The following is a 22,713-nucleotide window of genomic DNA, read 5'->3' as shown; positions in this document are numbered from 1 at the left end:
AGCGGCAGAGTTTTGGCCACCCTTTGGGTGCCCCCCTCTTGGATGGCCCGGGGCGGTCCTTACCCGAGTCGCTTGGGCTCTCGGACCCCGAGCAGGCCTGGGTCTTGGGCTCGCCCAGCGGACCGGGGACAGCGGGAGCCGGGTTGCCGGCTTCGAGGCTGGGAGCGCAGTCTGGGGCGGCGGGCGCCTTGGGCGGGTTCCCCCGGGGTGCGCCGGCGGCGAGCCGGTCGCTCACCGCTCTCTCTAGTCGTTCCCGGGCGGAGAAGCCGCTCCACATGCAGTCACGGCGGATGATGGAGGCGTAGTTCCTGCCCCAGGCTTTCGAATGGCCCCGGGATTCCGCCTCTTCCCCGGCTCCCCCTCCGGGCCAAGGCTCCGGGGGACCAATTCCGGGGGCTGAGTCCCCGGCGCCTGGACCCGAGCCCCAGAGCGGCGACGTGGGGGGCGACGGCACCAGCTCGAATTTCTTCCAGATGTCCTCACTGGGCGCCGTGGAGCGGTAGAAATCTTCCCCGCAGTCATAGTCGTAGAAATAGTGCTGGTACGAGTCGAAGTCCATGTCCGCTCCCTGCGGGAGGGAAGGGGACTGGCTGATGGGGTGCGGGCCGGGGAAGGAGGCGTCCCCAGGTCCCCCAGCACAGCACAGCTGCCAGGCTCTCGTCCCTCCCCAACCTCCCGGCTGGCAGCCCGCGCCCTTCCCTCGCGTCCCGGGAAGCCCAGCCCTGGGTCGGCGTGCCCAGGGAAGCGGCTCACAGCGCGCGGACTCGGCTGCGGGGAGCGAGTTCAAAGCAAACTTTGCCAGCGCCGCCCGGAGCGCAGCTCCCAGGGCCCGGCCGGGCCGGGCGGGGGCGCGTGGTGCCCCGGAGGCAGCCTGCAGCCCGCCCCCCGGCGGCCCGTAGCCTCACCTCGCTCCCGCAGCCCGCCACCTGGAGCGGACCGGCTCCCCGCCGGCTCGGGGCAGCCCGGCAGCCCGCACACAGGCACATGCGCGCCACCGAGCGCGCGGCCCGCACTCAAGAGCGCGCCCCCCTTCGCGCGCGTCCCCGCCCTCGCTCGCGCACGACAGCCGGACGCTCCCGGGATCGGCGCGGGAGCGCGAGATGCAGGCGCATTGTTTCCAGCTGCCTTATATCTCGTCGCGCGCCCGGGGCTCTGGGGCCGGGGGCGGACCCTACGGGACAGACCCCGCCCCCCGCCCCCGCCGCCGACAGGTGGGGGCGGTGGAGTCTCCGCCCCACCCCTCCTGGCTGCTCTCTGCGGCTCTACTCTATTCCCTGGACGCCCCCCCAAAATGAATGGCACGCTGGGTCGTGCAGGGCAGGCAGCGAGCTGACACAGTTCGAGGGTCGTCTAGTGGAGGCGTGACTCTTCAGCTAGGCTTGGGCCGTCCCCAGCACGCAAACTAAGGCCGCACTCCTTGCCCACTCCGGGCTAGGGAATAGGGCTACCCCCTGCCCCGCCCCTTGAGCCCGCTTGGCGGGCTTGTTTCAGGTGCTTCTGCCCCGCGGTCGGGGTGTAGGTGGGGGGACTGGCGCACCTCCACCGCGCCACCTGGCGGCCCTCAGCCCGGAAGTGGGGCTGGTCCCGGGTATCCTCTTTATCACCTGTTGGCCAGTTTCTTTACCGCAGTGGTCCAAATCTGGACGTCAGAGAGGCGAGGTAGGAAGATTCTGGACTTTGGAGCGTGAAACTTAACCTTTCTGAGCTTCAGTTTCATCTATAAAATAAAGGGATGGTAATACTTACCTTACAGGGGTATTGTGAGGCTTTCTTTAAGACGATAGAGTAAGGAAGGTACTAGGCCAAGAAGACAGGCAAGTAAAACAGACTTAGCCCCTGGTGCACTGGTGGTAAGGAGAACTTTTTCCCAGTGTCTAGGTCTGGGCTGAATCTCCCTTCCCTCGCACCACACACAAAACAGCCCTGTAGGAGCTATATTACTAGAGGAAAGAAAATGGGGATTTGGAGTCAAGAAGCTTCATTCAAGCTTTTGCTTTGCTATTTGCTAGCTGTGGGGCCAAGTCACTTGAAGCCTCTGTTTGCTCATCTGTAAAATGGGACCATTGCTTGCAGTTGCATCTATGGCCAAAATGATGGACATATAAGCCCTCTGAAATGTCATCCATCTTCTGTGCCTTTCGTGGGAAAAGAAAAGCTAAACTATATGGTCATTCTATTTAGGCCAAGTAAAGTAATTTGGGTTAGCAACCAATACATACATCTAGAACACACACATACATACATACATACATCTAGAATGTTCTATGTGGCATTCAAGGTCTGGTCGCTGTCTACAATCAGCAGCCAGATTGCCTGCTGTCTCTTTTCCTCCCACTCCTGTGGTCTAAGAACACCAAAGTACTCACTGTTGACATCTCAGCAGAGGGAAGTGAGAAGTGCAAGCAATTCACTGTGGTTGGAGCATACACAAAGTGTGAGTTGATGTATGGGTTGGGAGAAAAGGCAGGGAAGATGACACCCTCAGTTTTGAATATATTGGGTCTAAAATGCACGTGGGACACCTTTGAAGGCAGCAACTAGTTCTTACTAGCTTTGTAGCCTCAGTCCCTAGAACAGCTTCTGGCAGATATTTGTGGACTTAGTGACTTAGCCAACTAGATTTTATTGAGACAGCCTGTGTGCCCTGCTTTGTTCTGAATGAAGGTGCAGATCAGAAAGGTCCCAGGTTTGGTTGCAGTCCTAAGGCAGAGGGTTTGGAACTGCCTTTTGTCAACTTGCTCTCTGGTCCACAGATGTCTGAGATGGGTGCTGTACCAGTCAGGATTCTTGGTTCTACATGACAGAAAACAACCCTAGATAAACTTAAGAATAAAATAACTTTATTGGAAGGATTTGGGATATAGAATCCACAGAAGGTTGGGATTCTATGCTTGGAAAATGGGTGTTCTTTCTCTATCTAGATGAAAGTCCTACTCAACAGCCCTTCCCTATGATTCATTGTAATAGGTGATACCTGGGGGCACCCACGAGGTGACCCCCCCTCAAAAACTAGGATAAAGGAAATTGTCTCTGAGACAAGGGCTGCTCCTTCACTTTGCACACTTTTTTAGGGGGGCAGGAATCAAACCATTTTATTGAGAGGCTTCGGGGAAAGGTCGAAGAGGAGGAGGACAATGAGATCCAACATCCCTGGCCGGGCTAGAATCTTGCCTTTCCAGCTTCACAGTGGCCGAAAGCTATATGCTTTGTTTAATGTCTGTCTTCCTTACCAGACTGTAAGCTTAATGAGGGCGGAGACAAATGTCAGTCTTGTTGGCCACTCATAACTCCAGGGCTTAGAGTAGAGCCTAGCACATCATGGGTGCTTTGTAAATGTGTTGTCTGTTTGACTGGACATAAGCTTCTACTGTTGTAAAGTAGAGATGTGCCAACCTACCTGATGGAGACAGAGTATCTGTCAGGCCCAGTCTAGACTGTAACCTGAATAAAGGTTTTTTTTTTTTAAGATTTTATTTATTTATTGGAGAGAGAGAGAGCAAGCAGGGATGGGGGGAGGTGCAGAGGGAGAGGGAGAAGCCAACTCCCTGCTGAGCAGGGAGCCCAATAAGGGGCTGATAGGGGCTTGATCCCAGGACCCCAAGATCATGACCTGAGCTGCAGGTACTTAACCGACTGAGCCACCCAGGTGCCTCCTGAATAAAGGCATTAAAGCAGCTTAAAGATAGAAGGTGCCAGTTCGGGGGAATCTAGATAGCCAATGAAGCAGAGAGCAGTAAGAGTTGTCAAGGCAATTACTAGAGTGTCTATCCTAGTGGGACAAAGATGCTTGTCCAGGAACAAGGGAGATGGAGGCCTCATCCTTTGAAACCACTCAACTCACCCCCCACTTCACTTGTGCTTTGGATCACCAAGCAACCTGCTGAAAATCACTCTATTCCCTAGGTAGATCCGCCCACAGGGAGAGAATGCACTCATCAGTGAACGAGAAGATCTAGTCTGCTTCAAAGCCTTGTTTCCCCTTATAAATTAATGAATTGGCATCTGATTTTGACATATCAGTCTCATGAGCCTGGTTAATGTGTGTCTGTTCCATAGAGATGCTGCTGATTTTAGGGCTAACAGCTTTGTTCTCTGAGGTGATAGCTGGACCCAGGATGGTGATATGAATTCCCCAAGATAACAAATGCTACCTTAGGAACATTCAATTTTTTCACTTTCTTTTATTTTTCTTAAAACATTTTAAATCAAAATAATACATGTACATGGTTTTAAAAAATCAACTAAGTGTATGACAAGGTTACAAAAAAAAAAAAAAAAGGTTGTCTTCTGCCCTGCCCTCACCACCCCTGATTCTCAGTCCCCAAAGGCAACTACCCTTTTAGCTGTTTTTTGTCCCTAATATTTACTTCCATATTTTGACCAATATAATCTATTTCTCCTGATTTTTAAATTCCTATTGATATTCTACAATAGAAGATGTAGCTCTTATATTTCCCTTCTCACCCCCACATACTTGGCCTTCCCCTATTCTCCCAGTTAGATTTTTAAATATTAAATATTTACAGTATTTTGACTATATGACGATGGAGCACTCTGACTACATTTCCCTTCTTGCACAATTTTTTTCAGAGTTAGAGAGTTTCATTTTTTTTCTTTTGTGTAGATTTCTATTTATATATGATGAATTTAACCCTACACATTCCCACCTGAGCTACAAAGATCACTCCATGCGGTCAAATCCATCAAGCAAGTAATCAGTCTATCAGTTCCATTTTTTTCTTGGAAACATACTCCTTGGAACCCTTTATCTTCCTGTTCTAATCTGAATTTCTTGATTGAGTCTAGGTCTACTTCACAATTGTTGTTCAGCAACTTCCCTTCACCATCATCCTGAAAATTCCCTTTGCTTCTCTCCTATGTCAGCTCCCCTGTTTTCTGGAACTCATTGCTTTTTCTTTCTTGATTTACTTCCTCACACTGTTGGGGCACACCCTTCGGCAGCTGCCTGAGAAAAGGTCCTTGGGAAGTAAAATGTCTGAGACTTTGCATTTCTGAAATTGTCTTTATTATACCTTCATCTTTGGTTGATAGTACGGTTGGGTATAGAATACCAGATTAGAATTAATTTTCCCTCAAAAATTTGAAGGTATTGCTTTCCTGTTTCTTGGCAACCAATGTTGTCATTGAGGTTGATATCATTTGAAGTTTATTTATTTTTAAGTAATTTCTACACCTAGTATGGGGCTCGAACTCACAAACCCAAGATCAAGTCCCAGGACCCTGGGACTATGACCACATGCTCTTCTGGCTGAGCCAGCCAGTCACCCAAGGTTGATATCATTTAAGTGACCTGTTTCTCTCTCTGGAAGCTTTTAGGGTACATTCTTTGTCTCTGACATTCTGAATTTTTTCATTGATATGCCTTGGTGTGGGACTGTTGTATAATAAAGAATTTGATTGGCCCTTGTCTCCAGTCCCTGGGAGGTAGCCTCTATATCCCTGGAATTTGCCAAGCAATAGGACTTTGTTTATTATTCATAATGGGCCCTGATAGTTTATGCTAATGGATTACTCATGGTGGGCTTCTAGATAATTTAAGATATGTTAGATAAGCTGGGTAGCCAGACAGTTAAGAGACCCAAGATAGGGATTGACCAAGCAAGAAAGGCCAACCATGTAATTAGAGGGTTGGGGCTTTGGGTCATGTGATATCAGTCTGACCTCTGGGAAGGGGAAAGGGGACTGGAGATTGACATGAACAATGATTCAATCAGTCCTGTTTACCTAATGAAAGCCCAATAAAAACTAGACACTGAAGTTCAGGTGAACTTTCCTGGTTAACAATGCTCTGTATGTGTTATTACACATACATGTGTTGGGAGGGTGATACATTCTGACTCCACAGGAAGAAGACACTGAAAGTTTCATGTTTGGGACCCTCCAAGATCATGCCCTATGTGTCTCTTCTTTTTGCTGGTCCTGATTTGTATCCTTTTTGCCATAATAAATCTGTAACCATTAGTACAGCATTTTCCTGAGATCTGTGAGTTGTTCTAGTGAATTATCAAACCTGAAGGGGTAGTGGGAACACATGAATTTGTAGCCAGTTGGTTATAAGTGTTGGTGGCCTGAGAAACCCTGAGCTTGCACCTGGTGTCTGAAGTGAGGGCAGTCTTTTTTTTTTTTTAAAGATTTTATTTATTTGGGGGCGCCTGGGTGGCTCAGTCGTTAAGCGTCTGCCTTCGGCTCAGGTCATGATCCCAGGGACCTGGGATGGAGCCCCACATCGGTCTCCCTGCTCGGCGGGAAGCCTGCTTCTCCCTCTCCCACTCTCCCGCTTGTGTTCCTGCTCTCCCTAACTCTCTCTCTCTGTCAAATAAATAAATAAAATCTTAAAAAAAAAAAAGATTTTATTTATTTGACAGAGACATAGCAAGGGAGGGAACACAAGCAGGGGGAGAAGGAGAGAAGCAGGCTTCCCACTGAGCAGGGAGCCTGATGCGGGGCGCCGTCCCAGGACCCTGGGACTATGACCTGAGCTGAAGGCAGACGCTTAACGACTGAGCCACCCAGACGCCCCAGAAGTGACGTCAGTCTTATGGAGGACTGTGCCTTTAACCTGTGAAGTTTGGCCTAACTGAACAGTTAGTGTCAGAATTGCATTGCAGGATCTTTTTGCATTCCTTGCCCTAAGCTTTTTTTTTTATTTTTAAGATTTTATTTATTTATTTGACAGAGAGAGACACAGTGAGAGAGGGAACACAAGCAGGGGGAGTGGGAGAGGGAGAAGCAGGCTTCCCGCCGAGCAGGGAGCCCGATGCCGGCTCGATCCCAGGACCCCGGGATCACAACCTGAGCCGAAGGCAGATGCTTAACAACTGAGCCACCCAGGCGCCCCATGCCCTAAGCTTTTTAAGCTTTTTAATTCACTCTGTAATTTTACATATATATTTTTTTCTGTAATTATATTTTTGAAAAATTTCCCCCCTCCACTATTTTCTTTTCTCTTTCTGAAACTCCTGCTAGCCTTTTCTTATCTTCTCTCTCATTTTCTACCTCTGTGTGTTTCTTTTGACTTTTTGGGAGGTTTCCTCAACTTCCAATCCTTCTATTGATTTAAAAAATTTTTTGACTATTACATATTTTTAATTTCTGTTTCTTAAAAGATTGTATTTATTTATTTATTTTGAGAGAGAGAGTGCACATGTGAGCGGGGGAGAGGGGCAGAGGAAGAGGGAGAGAATCCCAAGCAGACTTCCTACTGAGCACAGAGCCCAATGCGGGGCTTGATCCCATGACCCTGAGATCATGACCTGAGCCAAAATCAAGAGTTGAAAGCTTAACTGACTGAGCCCCCCAGGCGCCCCTCTTGGGTATATTCCAGTAGTGGAATTGCTGGGTCATAAGGCAACTTTATGTTTAACTTTTTGAGGAACTGCCAAACTGTTTTCCACAGTGGCTGCAACATTTTACATTCCCGCTGGTAATGTATGAGGATGACAATTTTTCCCCATCCTTGCCAACACTTGTTAGTTTCAGTTATTATTACTATTATTATTTTTAAAGATTTTATTTATTTATTTGACAGAGAGAGACACAGTGAGAGAGGGAACACAAGCAGGGGGAGTGGGAGAGGGAGAAGCAGGCTTCCCGGGGAGCAGGGAGCCCGATGCGGGGCTCGGTCCCAGGACCCTGGGATCATGACCTGAGCCAAAGGCAGACACTTAACAACTGAGCCACCCAGGCGCCCCTCAGTTATTATTATTATAGCCATCTTGTGGGTGGGAAGTGGTATTCATTGTGGTTTTGATTTGCATTCCTCTAACAACTAATAATATTGAGCATCTTTGCATGTGTTTATTGGCCATTAGCATATCTTCTTTCCAAAATGTCTATTCAAATCCTTTGCCCATTTCTTTTTTTTTTTTTAAGATTTTATTTATTTATTTGACAGAGAGAGACACAGCGAGAGAGGGAACACAAGCAGGAGGAGTGGAGGAGGGAGAAGCAGGCTTCCCGCTGAGCAGAGAGCCCGATGGGGCTCGGTCCCAGGACCCTGGGATCATGACCTGAGCCAAAGGCAGACGCTTAATGACTGAGCAACCCAGGAGCCCCGCCCATTTCTTTTTTTTAAGAGAGAGAGGAAGCAGGGGATGGGGGGAGGAAAAGAGGAAAAGATAATTTCAAGCAGGCTCCATGCCCAGCACAGAGCCCAATGTGGGGTTTGATCTCATGACCCTGAGATCATGACCTGAGCTGAAATCAAGAGTCAGATGCTTAACAACCGACTGAGCCACCCACGCTCCCCCCTTTGCACATTTTTAAATCAGGTTGCTGGTCTTTTTTGTCATTGAGTTGTAAGAGGTCTTTATATAGTCTTGGATTCCAGACCCTTATCAGATACATGATTTGCAAATATTTTCTCCCATCCTGCAATTGTCTTTTCATTTTCTTCACAGTGTCTTCTAAAGCACAAAAGTTTTTCATTTGACGAAATTAATCTATTTTCTCTTTTGTTGCTGTGCTTTTTGGCATCATATGTAAGAATCCATTGCTAAGTGCAAGGTCATGTAGATTTACTCCTGTTTTCTTCCAAGAGTTTTATAGTTTTAGCTCTTACATTTAGGTCTTTGATCCATTTGAGTTAATTTTTGTACATGGTGTGAGGCAGGGGTCCAGGTTCTCCCATTTGTTTCTTTCTTTTTTTGTATGTGCAACCATCACCACTAATTCTAGAACATTTTCATCACCCCCAAAGGAAACCCTGTGACCATCAAACAGTCATTCATTCCCTTCCCTTGTGAGTTTATAGTTTTTTTCCCCAACTCACTGCCATTTGTGGATTTTCAGGACTGAGTCGAATGAAGTTTCAGCCAGAAATCTCCTCTTCCTTTCAAACTGCAACAACTCTCACTTTCATTAGGCAGATTCCTGAGCCAGATGCTCTGAGAGGGTTTTCTGGAGAAAGGAAATTTGATCTGAGCCTTAAAGATGTCTAGAATTCCAGTGGAAGTTAAGGAGATAAAGGTGAGAGAGGATGAGAAGGGAGAGTTGGGGAGAAGGAAGGGGGAAGGAAGGGAGAGGAAGGACTCTGGCGCCAACACCAGAAGAATTTAATCAGATAAAAATCTGGTTTCTTATCCCTTGTCTGTGGCTCTATTACCTCTGCTTGAGTTTCACTGAAAAGCAGTCCTGTTCTTAGAACCCTAAGGAATGTGGCCTTGTTTTGAGTGTGGTGAGAAAAAGGTTCTGGAGATTTTGTTTTGTTGTTGTTTTTATTGTTTTGAGATTTTATTTATTTATTGGAGAGAGAAGGACAGAGATAGTAAAATAGAGCAGGAACAGGAAGGAGAGGGCGAAGCAGGCTCCCTTTTGAGCAGGGAGTTGGACGTGGGGCTCAATCCCAGGACTCTGGGACCAAGACCTGAGCCAAAGGCAGACAGATGCCCAACCTACTGAGACACCCAGGCGCCCCTTGTTGTTGTTGTTGTTGTTATTGTTTTTAAAGATTTTGTGTATTTATTTGAGAGAATGAGAGAGAGAGAGAGCATGAGAGGGGATAGGGTCAGAGGGAGAAGCAGCATCTCTGCTGATCAGGAAGCCCGATGCAGGGCTCGATCCTGGGACTCCAGGACCATGACCTGAGCCGAAGGCAGTTGCTTAATCAACTGAGCCACCCAGGCGCCCCATTGTTGTTGTTTTTTTAAAGATTCTATTTATTTATTTGAGAGAGAGAGAGAGAATGCAAGCAGCAGGGAGGGCCAGAGGGAGAGGAAGAAGCAGGCTCCCCACTGAGCAGGGAGCCTGATGCAGGCCTCGATCCCAGGACCCTGAGATCATGACCTGAGCTGAAGGCAGACACTTAACCCACTGAGCCACCCAGGCACCCCAAGAATTTTGTTTTCAAATAACAAGCCTCTACTGTACTAATATAAGTCTTTCATAAAAGCAAAGAGCATAAGGGGCGCCTGGGTGGCTCAGTCGTTAAGCATCTGCCTTCAGCTCAGGGCATGATCCCGGCGTCCTGAGATCGAGCCCTGCATCAGGCTCCCTGCTCTGCCAGGAGCCTGCTTCTCCCTCTCCCACTCCCCCTGCTTGTGTTCCCTCTCTCGCTGTGTCTCTGTCAAATAAATAAATAAAATCCTTTTTTTTTTTAAAAAAAGCAAAGAGCATAATGTGAACTTTCAGAACGTGGGGATTACTTTCACTTTATGCTGGTTGGGCTCACGAAAGATTTCATGGGAACTCTCTCCTTTCAGATAGCAGGAGAAACCTGTATTTGCAGTGTTTAGCAAAGTGCATGGCCCAGAAGAGAATTTTTTAAATGTCAGTTTTCTTCTGTTTCCTTCTTTGGCAATTTAAGGGAAACAATATGGATGGGGTCTCAACCAAGGCCTTGCGTGCCTGTCTAAGGAGTGTGGGCTGAAGATAATGAGCAATGAAGAATTATAGGAGATTTGTGAGTGGAAGAGTGACAGATATATCTATGCTTTGGAAAGATCATTCTGGAAGAAGAGAGTCCAAGCATAATACAAGAGAGGGAGTCCTGAGCCCCAGCTCTACATCTAAGTGACTCCACTTTCTCATGTGCGCAACACATATCAAAGGTCCCCATCAGTGTTTCCCCAGTGGCCTATAATTTGTGTGAAAATTTAATCCCTAATGCAAAGAGGAAAAGCAGTTTGTCTCCTTAGACATAGACCTGATGGAAAGTGTGCCCCAAACTTGAAGGGCTAGTGTAGCCAGCCTGAGCTGCCACCTGGGGGATGAGATGGAACTTTCAAGAAGCTCTTAGAGATTAAATAATGGTGAAGCCCAGAGGCCGCCCCCACCACCCCGGCACTGCCCCTCAGAGAGGAGGAACGCCAAGTGTCTCGTGCCTGAGGACAATTTTGAAACCATTCGGACGCTCATTAAGAAACTTTTCCCATGAAGGATAACCAGCCTCATCCACTCCCTCTGGGTGCTGAGCTCCGGACACACAGGTGGAGCGAGAGAATCACCTGGAATGACTCTTCTGTCCACTAGAGGGAAACCCAGGCTAGAGATGGAGCTGCTAGCCTGGGAACCTGGGTGACCCTGGCACAGTGTTGATATATTATCAGCTCCCTGAGATCCAACTGTTGCATTTTCAGGAAGTGGATGAGCTGGTTGTGAAACACGGTCATTAAAAATTAAACTCTATAAATTGACACTTAAATTACATTAAAAACAAAGGTAGTAAAGACTCCACACTCATCTTTCCCTACTTATTTTACTATCACCTCTTTGTTAGATCTGCTATTGTATGCTGCTGTCCAGGTCCAACTGTGGTAGCTTGAAATTGGCCATGGTGGGATATTTGCTCCGCGGAAACCTGCAAATGCTACAAATCGGGGCTTCCCCCCAGCCCGTGCCAACTAGTTGCTAAATATTTACCAGGATATCACTGCCTCAGCCTCTCCCACATCAGGTCTTGCGGGGGAGGAGATGGGCTTTTCGCGCGGTCTTGCCAACACAGACACACTCAGAGATGTCCCCACGGATGAAGCACCCAGTTTCAGCAGGCAGAGGTTGTTGAGGAGTACGCCCGCCGAAAGCGTTGTGTTGGCTTGGCCCAGAGGTCCTCACCCAGTCTCAGCCCAGGTTTTCGCCACCGAAAACCTGTTTGTGCTTATGTGCTCAGGCATGCCTTTCTGTCTGCACAGAAATGAAGTGAAGTTCTAGACCATTCAGCACTGGAAAGCATGAGGGCCAGGGAAGCACCCACCCGGGTCCCTATCCCCAGGACTGGTGCAAGTCCCTGGGCCGAAATGTTGGAACAGCTAGGCAGAACACTGCAGCCCCAAACCTAGGGATACTAGAATCAGGCAGATCTGGGGTCTGCCACCCCCCAGCCACCTGACCTGAGAACGGCACTTAACCCATCTGGTCTTCAGTCTCCTAACTTGTGAAATAGGGATAAGAATAATCATCATGCTTGGCCCTTAAGATTACATGAGACTGCCCATGCAAAGCTCTCAGCCGGTGATTCAGTCACCTCGAAGGTGTTCCATGATGTAGAAGCTATTGTTTCTAGCTATTGTTTCAGACTTGCAGACGATTTGGGGTGGGGGCTGAATTTAAATTGGCTCTGAGTGCCTGACCACCTTGATGCTCTGTGTGTCAAGGAGGCCGGGCGGGCAGGGCAGGGCCAGGAGGCAACACATCCGTGGTGGTACCGCTGACCGACTTGCCCCAAGCGCACAGCCGGGAAGTGGACTGGGAGACTGGAAACCAGCCCTCGGGCCTGGACGCCAAACACCGGGTGCCAGGCAAGGGTGCCTCCTCCGTACCCGCCCCGCCCCGCCCACCCCGACTCCAGGGCTGGGCCTTCGGGGGCGGGAGGGCCCGCAGCCGGACGTCCAAGGCCCCGGGCTGTGCGCAGGAAGCGGCGGCCGGGGCTGTCCCGGAGCCTCAAAGCGCCGGAAGGGAGGGAGCGGCCAGCACCTGCATTGTGCGAGCCCCGCTCCCCGCTGGCCCGCCTGGGACCCCCGGCGCGCGTTCCGGGCGTCGGCTGCTGGGGCAGGCCCGCCGGCTGTCAGGCAGGTAGCAACTGGGCAGAGGGGACTAGAGCTGCACGTTCATTCACTTATATATGCATCCATCAGTTATTAAGCCGAGGTAGGAGCTGGAACGCAAAAACAGTCTGTGATCCCAAGGACCCTCCCAGTTCGTGGCTCTGCGGTCAGATGGCTGGGCTGGAATCCTGGCTCCTTCACTCACTAGCTGTGTAACTTAAGCAAATTACTTGGCCCCTCTGGGCCTCAGCGTGTGGAGTGTTGGATTAAATGAGTTGCATGTGAAGCATTTGGAACCAGTCTGGGACTGGTAAGCATTCGTTAAGTGTAGGATTTTTTTTTTTTTAAGATTTTATTTTTAAGTAATCTGCACACCCAACGTGCGGCTAGAACTCACGACCCGGAGATCAAGAGTCACGTAATCTTCCCACTGAGCTAGCCAGGCGCCCAAGTGTAGTTTTTTTTTTTTTTTAAGTAGTTTTTATTATTGCAAAAGATCATTTCAGGAGCCGTGTGGAGGACACACTTAGAACGGCCCAAAGCTGCATACTGGAGGTTGAACGCTGGTTTAAAAAAATTTTTTGGGGGGGGCGCCTGGGTGGCTCAGTTGGTTAAGCGACTGCCTTCGGCTCAGGTCATGATCCTGGAGTCCCTGGATCGAGTCCCATATCGGGCTCCCTGCTCAGCAGGGAGCCTGCTTCTGCCTCTGACCCTCCCCCCTCTCATGTGCTCTCTCTCTCTCATTCTCTCTGTCTCAAATAAATAAATAAATAAATAATCTTTAAAAAAAATCTTTTTTTTAAAGATTTTATTTATTTTTTTGACAGAGAGACACAGTCAGAGAGGGAACACAAGCAGGGGGAGTGGGAGAGGGAGAAGCAGGCTTCCCGCGGAGCAAGGAGCGCCAAGCGGGACTCGATCCCAGGACCCCGGGATCATGACCTGAGCCGAAGGCAGACGCTTAACCGACTGAGCCACTCAGGCGCCCCGGTTTTAAAATTTTTTAAAAAACTGATTGCTAACATTTAAAATTGTGAGATTTTATCTAAAACTCAGATTTTGGTTTCTTTTAAAAAGACTGAAGGTCTGAGAAGCTTGTGTTTCTTTTTCTTTCTTTCTTTCTTTTTTTTCCCCTTTGGAAGCTTGTGTTTCATAAGCTGTTATTGTATTATGCTAGAGGCAGTCTCATTTTTTTACTGTATTTTTGTGTGCCTTTTTCAAAGTGGTGTTAATTATTGTACCAGGAAAAAAAAAAAATCTCTTAGGCAATCCCCCTGTTGCAAAGGTCTGCAAGACAAGTTTATTTTGAAAGGCAGATATTGTACTTAAGCTGTGATTGTTGATTGTCTGATTTTAAAATGTTGCCTTCTGGAACATGTTCTTCTTCTAAAAGATTTCTCAAACATGTCAGAATGAAGCAGTTTATGCCCCTGAATCAAGGAAAAGATCTGTGGGTCTTTGAGTTTTCCCAGCTAGGCTAGAGGCCAGAAGTGATGGTGTGCAAGATGTAGACACCTTAGCAGGAAGTAGGGCAGAGAGGAGAGGAGGAGCAGATAGGTGAAAGGTATTTAGAGAATAGAACTGATAGGATGTGGGATGCAGAGGCGAAAGAGGAGACAAGGCCTGGGAGAATGGGTGCGAGGAAGACCCATTCACTGACCTGAGGGTCCAGAGGACTCCATTTTAGCCACGTGGGGTCTGAGAGTCTGGGTCTGTCATCAGATCAGTGGGATATAGGGGGTCTGATGCTCAGCAGAAAGAGGGTGACACAGGGGGCCTGTGGGTATGTGGGGAAAGCAGGAGGCCCAGGATGGCCCCTGAGGACCTGTTAACATTAAGGGATTAAGGACATTTAAGGGATTAGGAGGATGTTAGGTTTTGTTTAAGATTTTATTTATTTGAGATAAAGAGAGAGAGAGAGTGAGCACAAGGGGGAGGGTGCAGGGAGCAGCAGAGAGAGAGAGAGAAGCAGGCTCTCTGCTGAGCGGGGAGCCCGATGCGGGGCTTGATCCCAGGACCCTGGGATCATGACCTGAGCTGAAGGCAGATGGTTAATTGACTGAGCCACCCAGGCATCCTGATTGGAAGGGTGTTAAAGGAAAAGAAGAGGAGCCTGGGAGACTGTGCAGGGTCCAGGTGCCTCCCTGGGTGGCCTTTGCCTCTGTCCTGAGGGACTGGACCCCTCCTCAAGACCTCCCTGCACAGGTGGACTGAGGAATAGGTGGGGAGGGGGGAGTCTGACCGGAACCTGCTGTAGCCCAATAGAGGGCGAAGTGGGGCAAGACCCCAGTCTGGTTCAGGACATCTAAGGTCCTCCAGGAGTTCCATTCTTCCCCCAGACTCACTTGGTGGGCCTCTGGGACACTATTGGGAAGAAGAGTTCAGAGGAGGAGCGCAGCTAGGCGCCACTGGCTGGAGAATAAGCAAACAGGGCACCCAGGACATTCTTTTCAGCTGCACGGCAATTGGGAAACTGGAGGTACCTTGAGCTGCCTGCCACATGATAGGATACTTGTAGGTCAGGCTAAGTCACCCCTTGTGACCACAAAGTATTGCGATTGTCACTGATAGAGGCCAACGATCTTTCTTGGGAGCCAGAGATCTGAGCTGGGGCATGGCTGAACTTTGAAAAATGAATTGTGCCAGATACCATCATACATGTTTTGCCTAATCTTCATAAAAACTATATGAAGGAAATAAAAATTTCCCCATTCTACAGAAGAAAAAAACTGAGGCTCAGAAGGCATATGTAACAGGCCAGGGTTATGCAGTTGGTGAGAAGCCAAGTTGGGAGGACAGGCTAGAACACAGGCTCTGTCCCTTTTGTTTCTCCTGGGGGGACCCCACCGCTGCAATGGTCTCTCAACCTCCCCGACACATGAGCTCTGCCCTGGGTGTCCTCCTAGGCTTCACCCTCTCCCTCACACTCAATCAAAAAGTGATCACCAAATCCTGTCAATCATACCCTCTCCAGGGATCTAGCATCTGTCCCCTTCTCTCCAGTCCTGGAGTGACTGCGCAGCTTGGGCCTCACAGTCTCCTGCCCTGGCTATGACATCAGCTTCCTCCTTGGTCTCCCTGCCTTCCAGTTCTCCCATTCCCACCTCGAGGCCCTCGCCCACACCAGCAGCCAAAGGGCTCTTCTCAAACACAAGTCTGACCTCCTCTGTTTCCTACTGCCCTTTTTTAAAAAAAAAAAATTTTTTTTTTAAGTAAACTCTACTCCCAACGTGGGGCTCAAACTCACGACCCCGAGATCAAGAGTTGCATGCTCTACCAACCAAGCCAGCCAGCAAGCTGCCCCATGTTTCCTACCTTCCCGATCCCCAGCTCCACTTTCCTGGGCTGAAGTCTCCCACCTCGGTTACAGGTTTCTCTTGCATTCCTACGAAATTTTTCGTAAACTGAGATGGCGAAATTTTTCGTAAGCTGAGATGGCATAAAGAAGCAATTGCCATTAATTGATATGGAAAAATTCTTCAGCATTCCCAGACCCCCCAAAAAAGCCTCTGTTAGGCTTTTCTGATATGCTTACTTTAGGACACATCTTGCTAATGTATGTGCAAAATAAATCGCGAGAAAGCACAGATGCTTACGGCCACAGTTCAAATCTCTGGTGGCGTGATGCTCAGCTGCTGAGCAGCCTTCCTGGGGAAGGAGCTTGGCGGGGCCACTCTGGTTGTCAGCTTGATGCAAAACAAGCACTGAGCGCTCTTTTCACCATTCGCCATCTTTAAGAAAAGTGAAAATCCTCTTCGGATTTCTTCGGTTAGCAAAAGCAGGTACTAATGTAGGTCTTTTGTAAAAGCAAAATGGTGTTTAATGCAAACTTTGGAAAAGCAGGGGGTATCTGTACCTCCAGTGAGAAGGAGGGAGAGAGACAGGGAAAAGACCAGAACAGAGCCCCATGTGGCCCATCTGCTTCTGGGATTACCCCTGCCCTAGAGCTGCCTTGCGGCGGCATCCCAGCCCCACCTCAGAGCCCTGGTGCTGTAGGGATATATAGTCCCAGGTTCCAGGCAAGACCCTACCACTTACTGGCTGGGAGGCTTCGAGCACCATCTTGGGCCCTGATTCTCTTGTCTATAAAGTGGGACAACAGACGATGTGCAAATGATAGGAGACAATGCTGTGGAGGTCTGGACAGGGTGCCTGGCACTGAGTGGATGTCAGTAACCGCCAGGGCCTTTCCTCTCTGCTGTTTCCCCAGATCCACTGGGTCAGCTCCTGTAGGCACCCTGCACATTCCACGGTGCCCATTGCACAAGGGTTGTCCCGCCGCTGTGACATTGGTGGGCCTGGCCCAGCCTTGCTTCCAGGCTTCTGGCTGGGACTGTTGTCCCCAGGGCATCTTGGGCAGTGGGGGCAGAGTGAGTGCACCATACTGGATCCCCTGCCCAGAACTCCGTGTCCCTGACGTCAGGGACAAACATGGGTCCATAGGGTACTGGGGGAAAGGCTGGTCTTCCTCCTTCACTGTGGACTGAGTATATGTATTTGGATTGGGGAGGTAGGGGTGCTTCCTTCTCCCCTTCTCCCCTCCCTTCCTTCTCCCTTCCACCAAAGCTCAGAAGGCCAGGGTTCCTATGGATAAGGGAACCTGGGGGGCACTGTACCTCACACATAGGAACCAACATCAATGGGGGTCTGGGTGTGATGTGTAAATAGGTAAGTGAATGTGTAGGGATGGATGTATGCTAAGTGTAGACATGTTAGAATGCCACGTGTCCCAGGTGTAGGTCTGTAGCAGTGGGTGTGGGGCTGTAAGTGATGTGGGCAGCTGGAGGGCCGTGTCTACACGCAGCACGTACTCAGTGTGCGTATGTGACTTCTGCGTGTGAATAACTGTACTTGGGGCAGTAGAGGTAGATCTGGGTCCATGGTCTGAGCAATGTGTGTTGGTGTGTCTGTATTTGATGTGTGTGTCTTGTGTGAAGGGGAACAGGGGGAGAGTGTGAACTGGAGAGCTCGGTTAGGCAGTGGGGAGATATTGGTGTCCTTAGGATTCCCTGCTGAACTCTCTGAGGTGGCCCGGCCAGGGTCATTGTCTACTTGCTGCAAGAGCAGAGAAGGGCAGTAGGGGCAGAGGCAAGGGGGTTGGGTCTATTCTCCAGAGAGCCAGACGCTCCATACCCCGCTGACTATCTTGCCCTGATGTCTGAAAAAAAAAAAAAAAAAAACCAGGGAAATAAACACAACCTTTGGAAGTCCTGGTGATGTGTCTGGGGAGGATGTTACAGCTGGTAGTTCATGTGGACAATGCTCTGCCTTTGACCAGCAGTGGAGGCTCGTGAGGCCAATGGCCTTGCGGCCACTGACTGCTCCTAAATGATTACCTCAGTACTGTAGCCTCACTCCAGAACTTCCAGGGCCTTCCTGCCGAATCTCTGTCCTTCAAAGTTCACGAGGCACAGGTTCCTAAAGATAAGAGAACCCTGCCCGCCCACCCCCCCAAACACAGGAACCGACATCAATGGGAGGTCTGAGTGTGACATGTAGGTGAGTGAATATGTAGGTATGGATGTATTTGTGGCACGGTGTGTCGCAATTGCAAAGTGGCATCTCTTGGAACTCTGGGCTGGAGAAGGAAAGTTAGGGGACTTCTTTTTTTTTTTTAAGATTTTATTTATTCACTTGAGACACAGAGATACAGAGAGAGAGAGAGCACGAGCAGGGAGAGGGGCAGAGGGAGAGGGAGAAGCAGGCTCCCCGCTGAGCCAGGAGCCCGACGCGGGGCTCGATCCCAGGACCCTGGGATCACGACCCGAGCCGAAGGCAGACGCTCAACCATCTGAGCCACCCAGGTGCCCCAAGTTAAGGGACTTCTAAAGCCAAGCCACACGTAGGCTATTAATCTCTGGAGAAACCTAAATTTAACACAGGTTGACTCCTTCCTGCCCCACCTCCAGGTGTGTCTCTTTCCTCAGAATGGGCCATGACTCTGCACCCCCTCAAAATGACTCCTTAGATAATGTGATCTTGTCTGTATCTTCCATTACTCCCCAAGATGCACACCATGCTGGAGACACCGTGAACCATTTGCATTTCCAAGAATGCACTTTGCAGCCCACAGCCTAAAACGTGCTATTCCACTGGGCTAACTCTGATTCATCCCTCAAAATTCAAGTGTCAGCTCTTTGGGGTACTTTCTGAGGCTGAAACTACTATCTATTATTCTGCTTGCCCTTAGTCATAAAACCCTGATTTTCAGCTGGGCACGTAGCGGGGCCTGGAATAAAAACCATATTTCCCCGAATTCCTTACAGCGAGGTATGACTCTGTGACTAAGTGCTGGTCAACAGCTTATAGACAGAAGTATTTTGTGCAAGTTATGGGAACTGTTATAAATAGTGTGCTGTTTTTCACACCTTCCTCCTTCCAACTGACTGGAATGCAAATGTGAGGACTAGAGCTTGAGCAGCCATGCTGGCCAATGAGAAAGAAGCATCGTGTTAAGGATGGCAGAGGATGACTGAGCAATAAAACGGAAAGCACTGGGCTCTGATGATGATGGAGCCACCATATCAGCTCTGGACTGGTTATTTCCAGGTGATGTGGCTGTGATTTGCACTTTCCATCACCAATGGCCAAACCCAGGCCTAACTGATACACTTTCCTGGTATCAGCTCTCTCTGCCAACACACTCCATTCCAATTGCCTAGTTCGATCTGCTTACTGGACTATGAGCTCATGAGGGTAGGGTCCATGTCATCTATCAAGCATGGTGCCTAATAAACCAAAAAATGTCAGTTGTATTAGCTGTGTGAAATACACATTCAGGCATCCAGATTGGGTGAAGCTGTAGATCGGGGAGTTATGAGTATAAATGTGGTCACTGATGGGGTGGGAGAGGAAGAGTTAAAGAGAAAAGAGGGTTAAAGGAAGCGGTCCTCAGAGCTCTAACATCTAAGGTCACGTTGCGGAGGAGAAGCCCTAGAATGAGGCTGAGAAAAGCCCACCTGGGTCTGTGTCAAGGCCAGCTCTGCCCAAAGTTAAGGGCACTAGCGTTGTGGGAAGCAGTGGTCAAGGGCTCAGGGTTTTAGAGTCCAGGACATCCAGGATTCCATCCTGGCTCTGCCATTCACTAGCTCTCTGACCTTAAGCAAGTTAACTAACTTCTCTGGGCCTTGGTTTCCTTATCCGCAGACGGCAGGTTAATAAGGAACTTACCTCATGGGGTTTTTGTGAAGTTAAAATTAGAGAGTTCACGTAAACCACCTAGCACAGTGCTTGGCATAGAGCGAGTGGTTAACAAATGCAGGTGATTATGATTTTTGCTATTATAGTCTTTCTTGCATTCATTAACTCACTTAACAAGCAAGCTCTAGGCATTCCTACACATGCACCCAGGGCTTCAGCCAAAACGTATTTCCTGATATTTCCTAACACTTACCATGTTCCCTTACCCCCTTTGGCCTCACACATGCTGTTTGCTCTGCCTGAAGTGCTCTTTACTCCCCATCTGCCTGGCAAACTTGCCCTTCGAGCCTCAGCTAATAGCTCATATCCTTAAGGGACTTGCTGAGGCTTCCAGTGCTGGGTTAGATGCTGCCTCGGGGCTTGCACATGACCAGAGCGGTCTCGTTGCATAACTCCAGCGAGGGACCCGTCATACAGACCCCTGGTATTGTGCAATGTGACAGCTGTGCCCCTATCACTCCTCTGCTTACCTCTAGCATAATTTTTTTTATCAGACTTTTACTGTAATTATGTATTTACCTGTTGATCTGTCTCTAGACTCTGAACTCCTCAAGGACTCTGCCTGACACCGAGTCAGGGTTCAGAGAATGGTCATCTGAACGAAGGTATCCTGGCCTCATCCCTGTATCCTGGGGTTCCCAATCTGGCCGGGGAGACAGAATGAAAAGACATGAAACATGTCAAGAACAGAGCATGCCCTGTGTGTTTCAGATAGAGGCTTTCCCAGGATGGACAAACAGAGCTCTAAGGGAGGATGCAGTGGTCAGAGTGGGGGACAGGGGCTGATGTAAAGAATGAGTATAGGGCGCCTGGGTGGCTCAGTCGTTAAGCGTCTGCCTTCGGCTCAGGTCATGATCCCGGAGTCCTGGGATCGAGTCCCACATCGGGCTCCCTCCTCAGCGGGAAGCCTGCTCTCCCTCTCCCACTCCTGCTGCTTGTGTTCTTGTTCTCGCTATCTCTGTCTCTGTCAAATAAATAAATAAAATCTTTAAGGAAAAAAAAAAAAGAATGAGCATATATGGGAAGACCCAATGCCCCACACTTCTGGATTGCTCTTCTCAGTGTGGGAAGAATTCTAGCCCTCCACCTCCCATGATTTTTATCTGGCCCAAACTGAAGAAAGGTATCTTTTCAAAGCTCTTACAAGGGCATTATACATCCAAAAGGGTCTAGTTTACATTGATGCTCTTTGCCAGACCCATTGTTATGCTGCGTCACGGCCTGAAGCAAGATAAGGTACCCAGAGGGTCTGACGTTGCTCCAAAGCTTAATTTGAGTTACCTCTACCAAGGGCAGGGACCAGATTATGGGGCCCTTAGGAAAGTGTTTCTCTTCTTCAACATAGATTTAGACTATGTTGTTGTTGAAAATAAACACTTGAGTTTTGTAGGAGTGTTTATGTATTTGATCTGCATTTAACCACTCTCCTGCCATTACCACTCACCCCAAAAGGCCAAATCTGAACAATGAGGAGGAGGCATAGCTCGTCACTTCTCACTAGTGGAAAGATTTTAAAGAGACAGGACACTAAGAGTCAAAATTTCCAAGCCCATCCTGGGCTGTTTTGGTGAAGGCCCCTCCATGTTCCTGCTGTAATATTCTTTTAGACCGAATAACTCAGACTCTGGGAAGTGTTCTGTTAAGTGTTTCTTATCCTGTTGATCCTATCCCATGTGGCTTAGGGGGTGAGGTTTCCTGAACAGAGACTGATGGAGATTTTGCCCAGGGGAGAACTGAAAATGTGGTCTCTTTCAGTGGGTGTAAGGGAAGGAAGATCTGAGACAAGAGAATAAAGTTAGGAACCGAGTGTACTCACGAGGGGACATCCTGTTAACAGGTTTTGGCTGTTTTTCCCTTGGGCAGTCATGCGACATGTATAATTTAAAATGATTTCTTCTACCCACAGGAATTCCTGCCCCTTCCGTAAAGTCTGTCACATGGATGTGGGCTTTGCCTTCATGGCAGCCTCGTGGAGTGAGCATATTCAGCATTGGGGCTAGGGAGGAGTCCTGCAGGGTGGAAGGCTCCAGAGCAGACGTGGGAGGAAGAGGAACTTCCCCGAAGGGGAATAAAATGTAGAGCAGTCCACTGCGAGGGACAAGGCAGTCAGGGTAAGGGGCAGGGCTTTGAGTAATCGTTTAGGGAATGGGAATGACCTCTTCTGGGGACTGAGAGCTTCAAGCCCAACTCCTGGCTGGAACAGAGGGTGGGGCGAAATCTTGGGAATGGGGTAGGAAAGGTGGGGGGTGGGAGCCCCTCCGTCAGTCCCAGCCCCAGTGGTGGCCTGCTTTCCCACGGGGAGCCGGGCTGCGAGCTGTGCCTGTGCATCCTCACTGCTCTCTGTTCTGTGGGAAGGTCCTTGATAGCAAGCAGGATGGCTCACGGCCAGGTGAGGACACTCCCACATGCCACCGACCCCACCCTTCACCTCTCATTTCTTACTGATGGCCAGGGAAGTCCTTGGAAAGCTCATGGAGGGCTACTACCACCTTCACTTTGGCCCTGTCTATTATGAGAAGGGAGCAAAGCTGAGAGTCTCCAGAGAGGAGCAGGGTGAGCAGAGAGGCTTAAGAATTTACTACTTTCCCTTTGGTGGCCTCTTGCTCCCACCCAACATAAGCCCAGAGCCTGGAGTTCAGAGTAGAGATCATAGTTTACTGCCTAGGATTTAGAATACAGCTCAGCACAGCCCCAAAGTCCAGTTCCAAGCCTGGAACCCAGAACCCAAACAAGCCCAGCCCAGGTCCAAAGTTCAGCTCGGAATGCAGCACTGAAGCCCAGAACCCAGAATTCAGACCACCAAGCCTAGAACATAATTCGTTCCTCAGTTCAGACCCAAAGTCCAGCCAGAGCCAAAGACCAGATCTCCGAAATGAGAACCAAGTCCTGAGCCTTTAACCCAGTTCACAGCTTAGAACCCAGAGCCAGGGGGCCTGAAGCTCAGAGCCCAGAATTCAGACTAGAGTTAAGTCCAAAGTCTAGAGCACAGAGCAGCCCAGAGTCCAGCTCAGAA

At 49.2% G+C, this 22,713-nt stretch overlaps 1 protein-coding gene across 7 annotated transcripts in view; it reads right to left on the bottom strand.

The window, feature by feature from the left end:
* The window catches only part of MYCL (MYCL proto-oncogene, bHLH transcription factor), a 35,824-nt gene that overhangs the window by 5,771 nt on the left and 7,340 nt on the right, over nt 1-22,713 (bottom strand). The window contains exons 2-6 of one of the 7 annotated variants that reach the window (XM_035018935.1): nt 20,220-20,343; nt 15,816-15,929; nt 8,792-8,919; nt 1,605-1,717; nt 64-568 (exon numbers count right to left, since the gene is read on the bottom strand). In XM_035018935.1, coding sequence (XP_034874826.1) covers nt 64-559 — 496 coding nt within the window. In that variant the 5' untranslated portion in view covers nt 560-568; nt 1,605-1,717; nt 8,792-8,919; nt 15,816-15,929; nt 20,220-20,343. Of the gene's footprint in view, nt 1-63; nt 569-905; nt 987-1,604; nt 1,718-8,791; nt 8,920-11,379; nt 11,545-15,815; nt 15,930-20,219; nt 20,587-22,713 lie in introns of those variants that run through there. The other 6 variants (XM_035018936.1, XM_035018931.1, XM_035018934.1 and 3 more) reach the window with 6 other exon arrangements.

Source organism: Mirounga leonina, unplaced genomic scaffold, assembly GCF_011800145.1.
Source record: "Mirounga leonina isolate KUSES-001 unplaced genomic scaffold, KU_Mleo_1.0 Mir_173, whole genome shotgun sequence".
NCBI lineage: Eukaryota > Metazoa > Chordata > Mammalia > Carnivora > Phocidae > Mirounga > Mirounga leonina.
The sequence above is the reverse complement of the archived record's forward strand: the minus strand, read 5'-3'. Positions and strand labels throughout refer to the sequence as shown.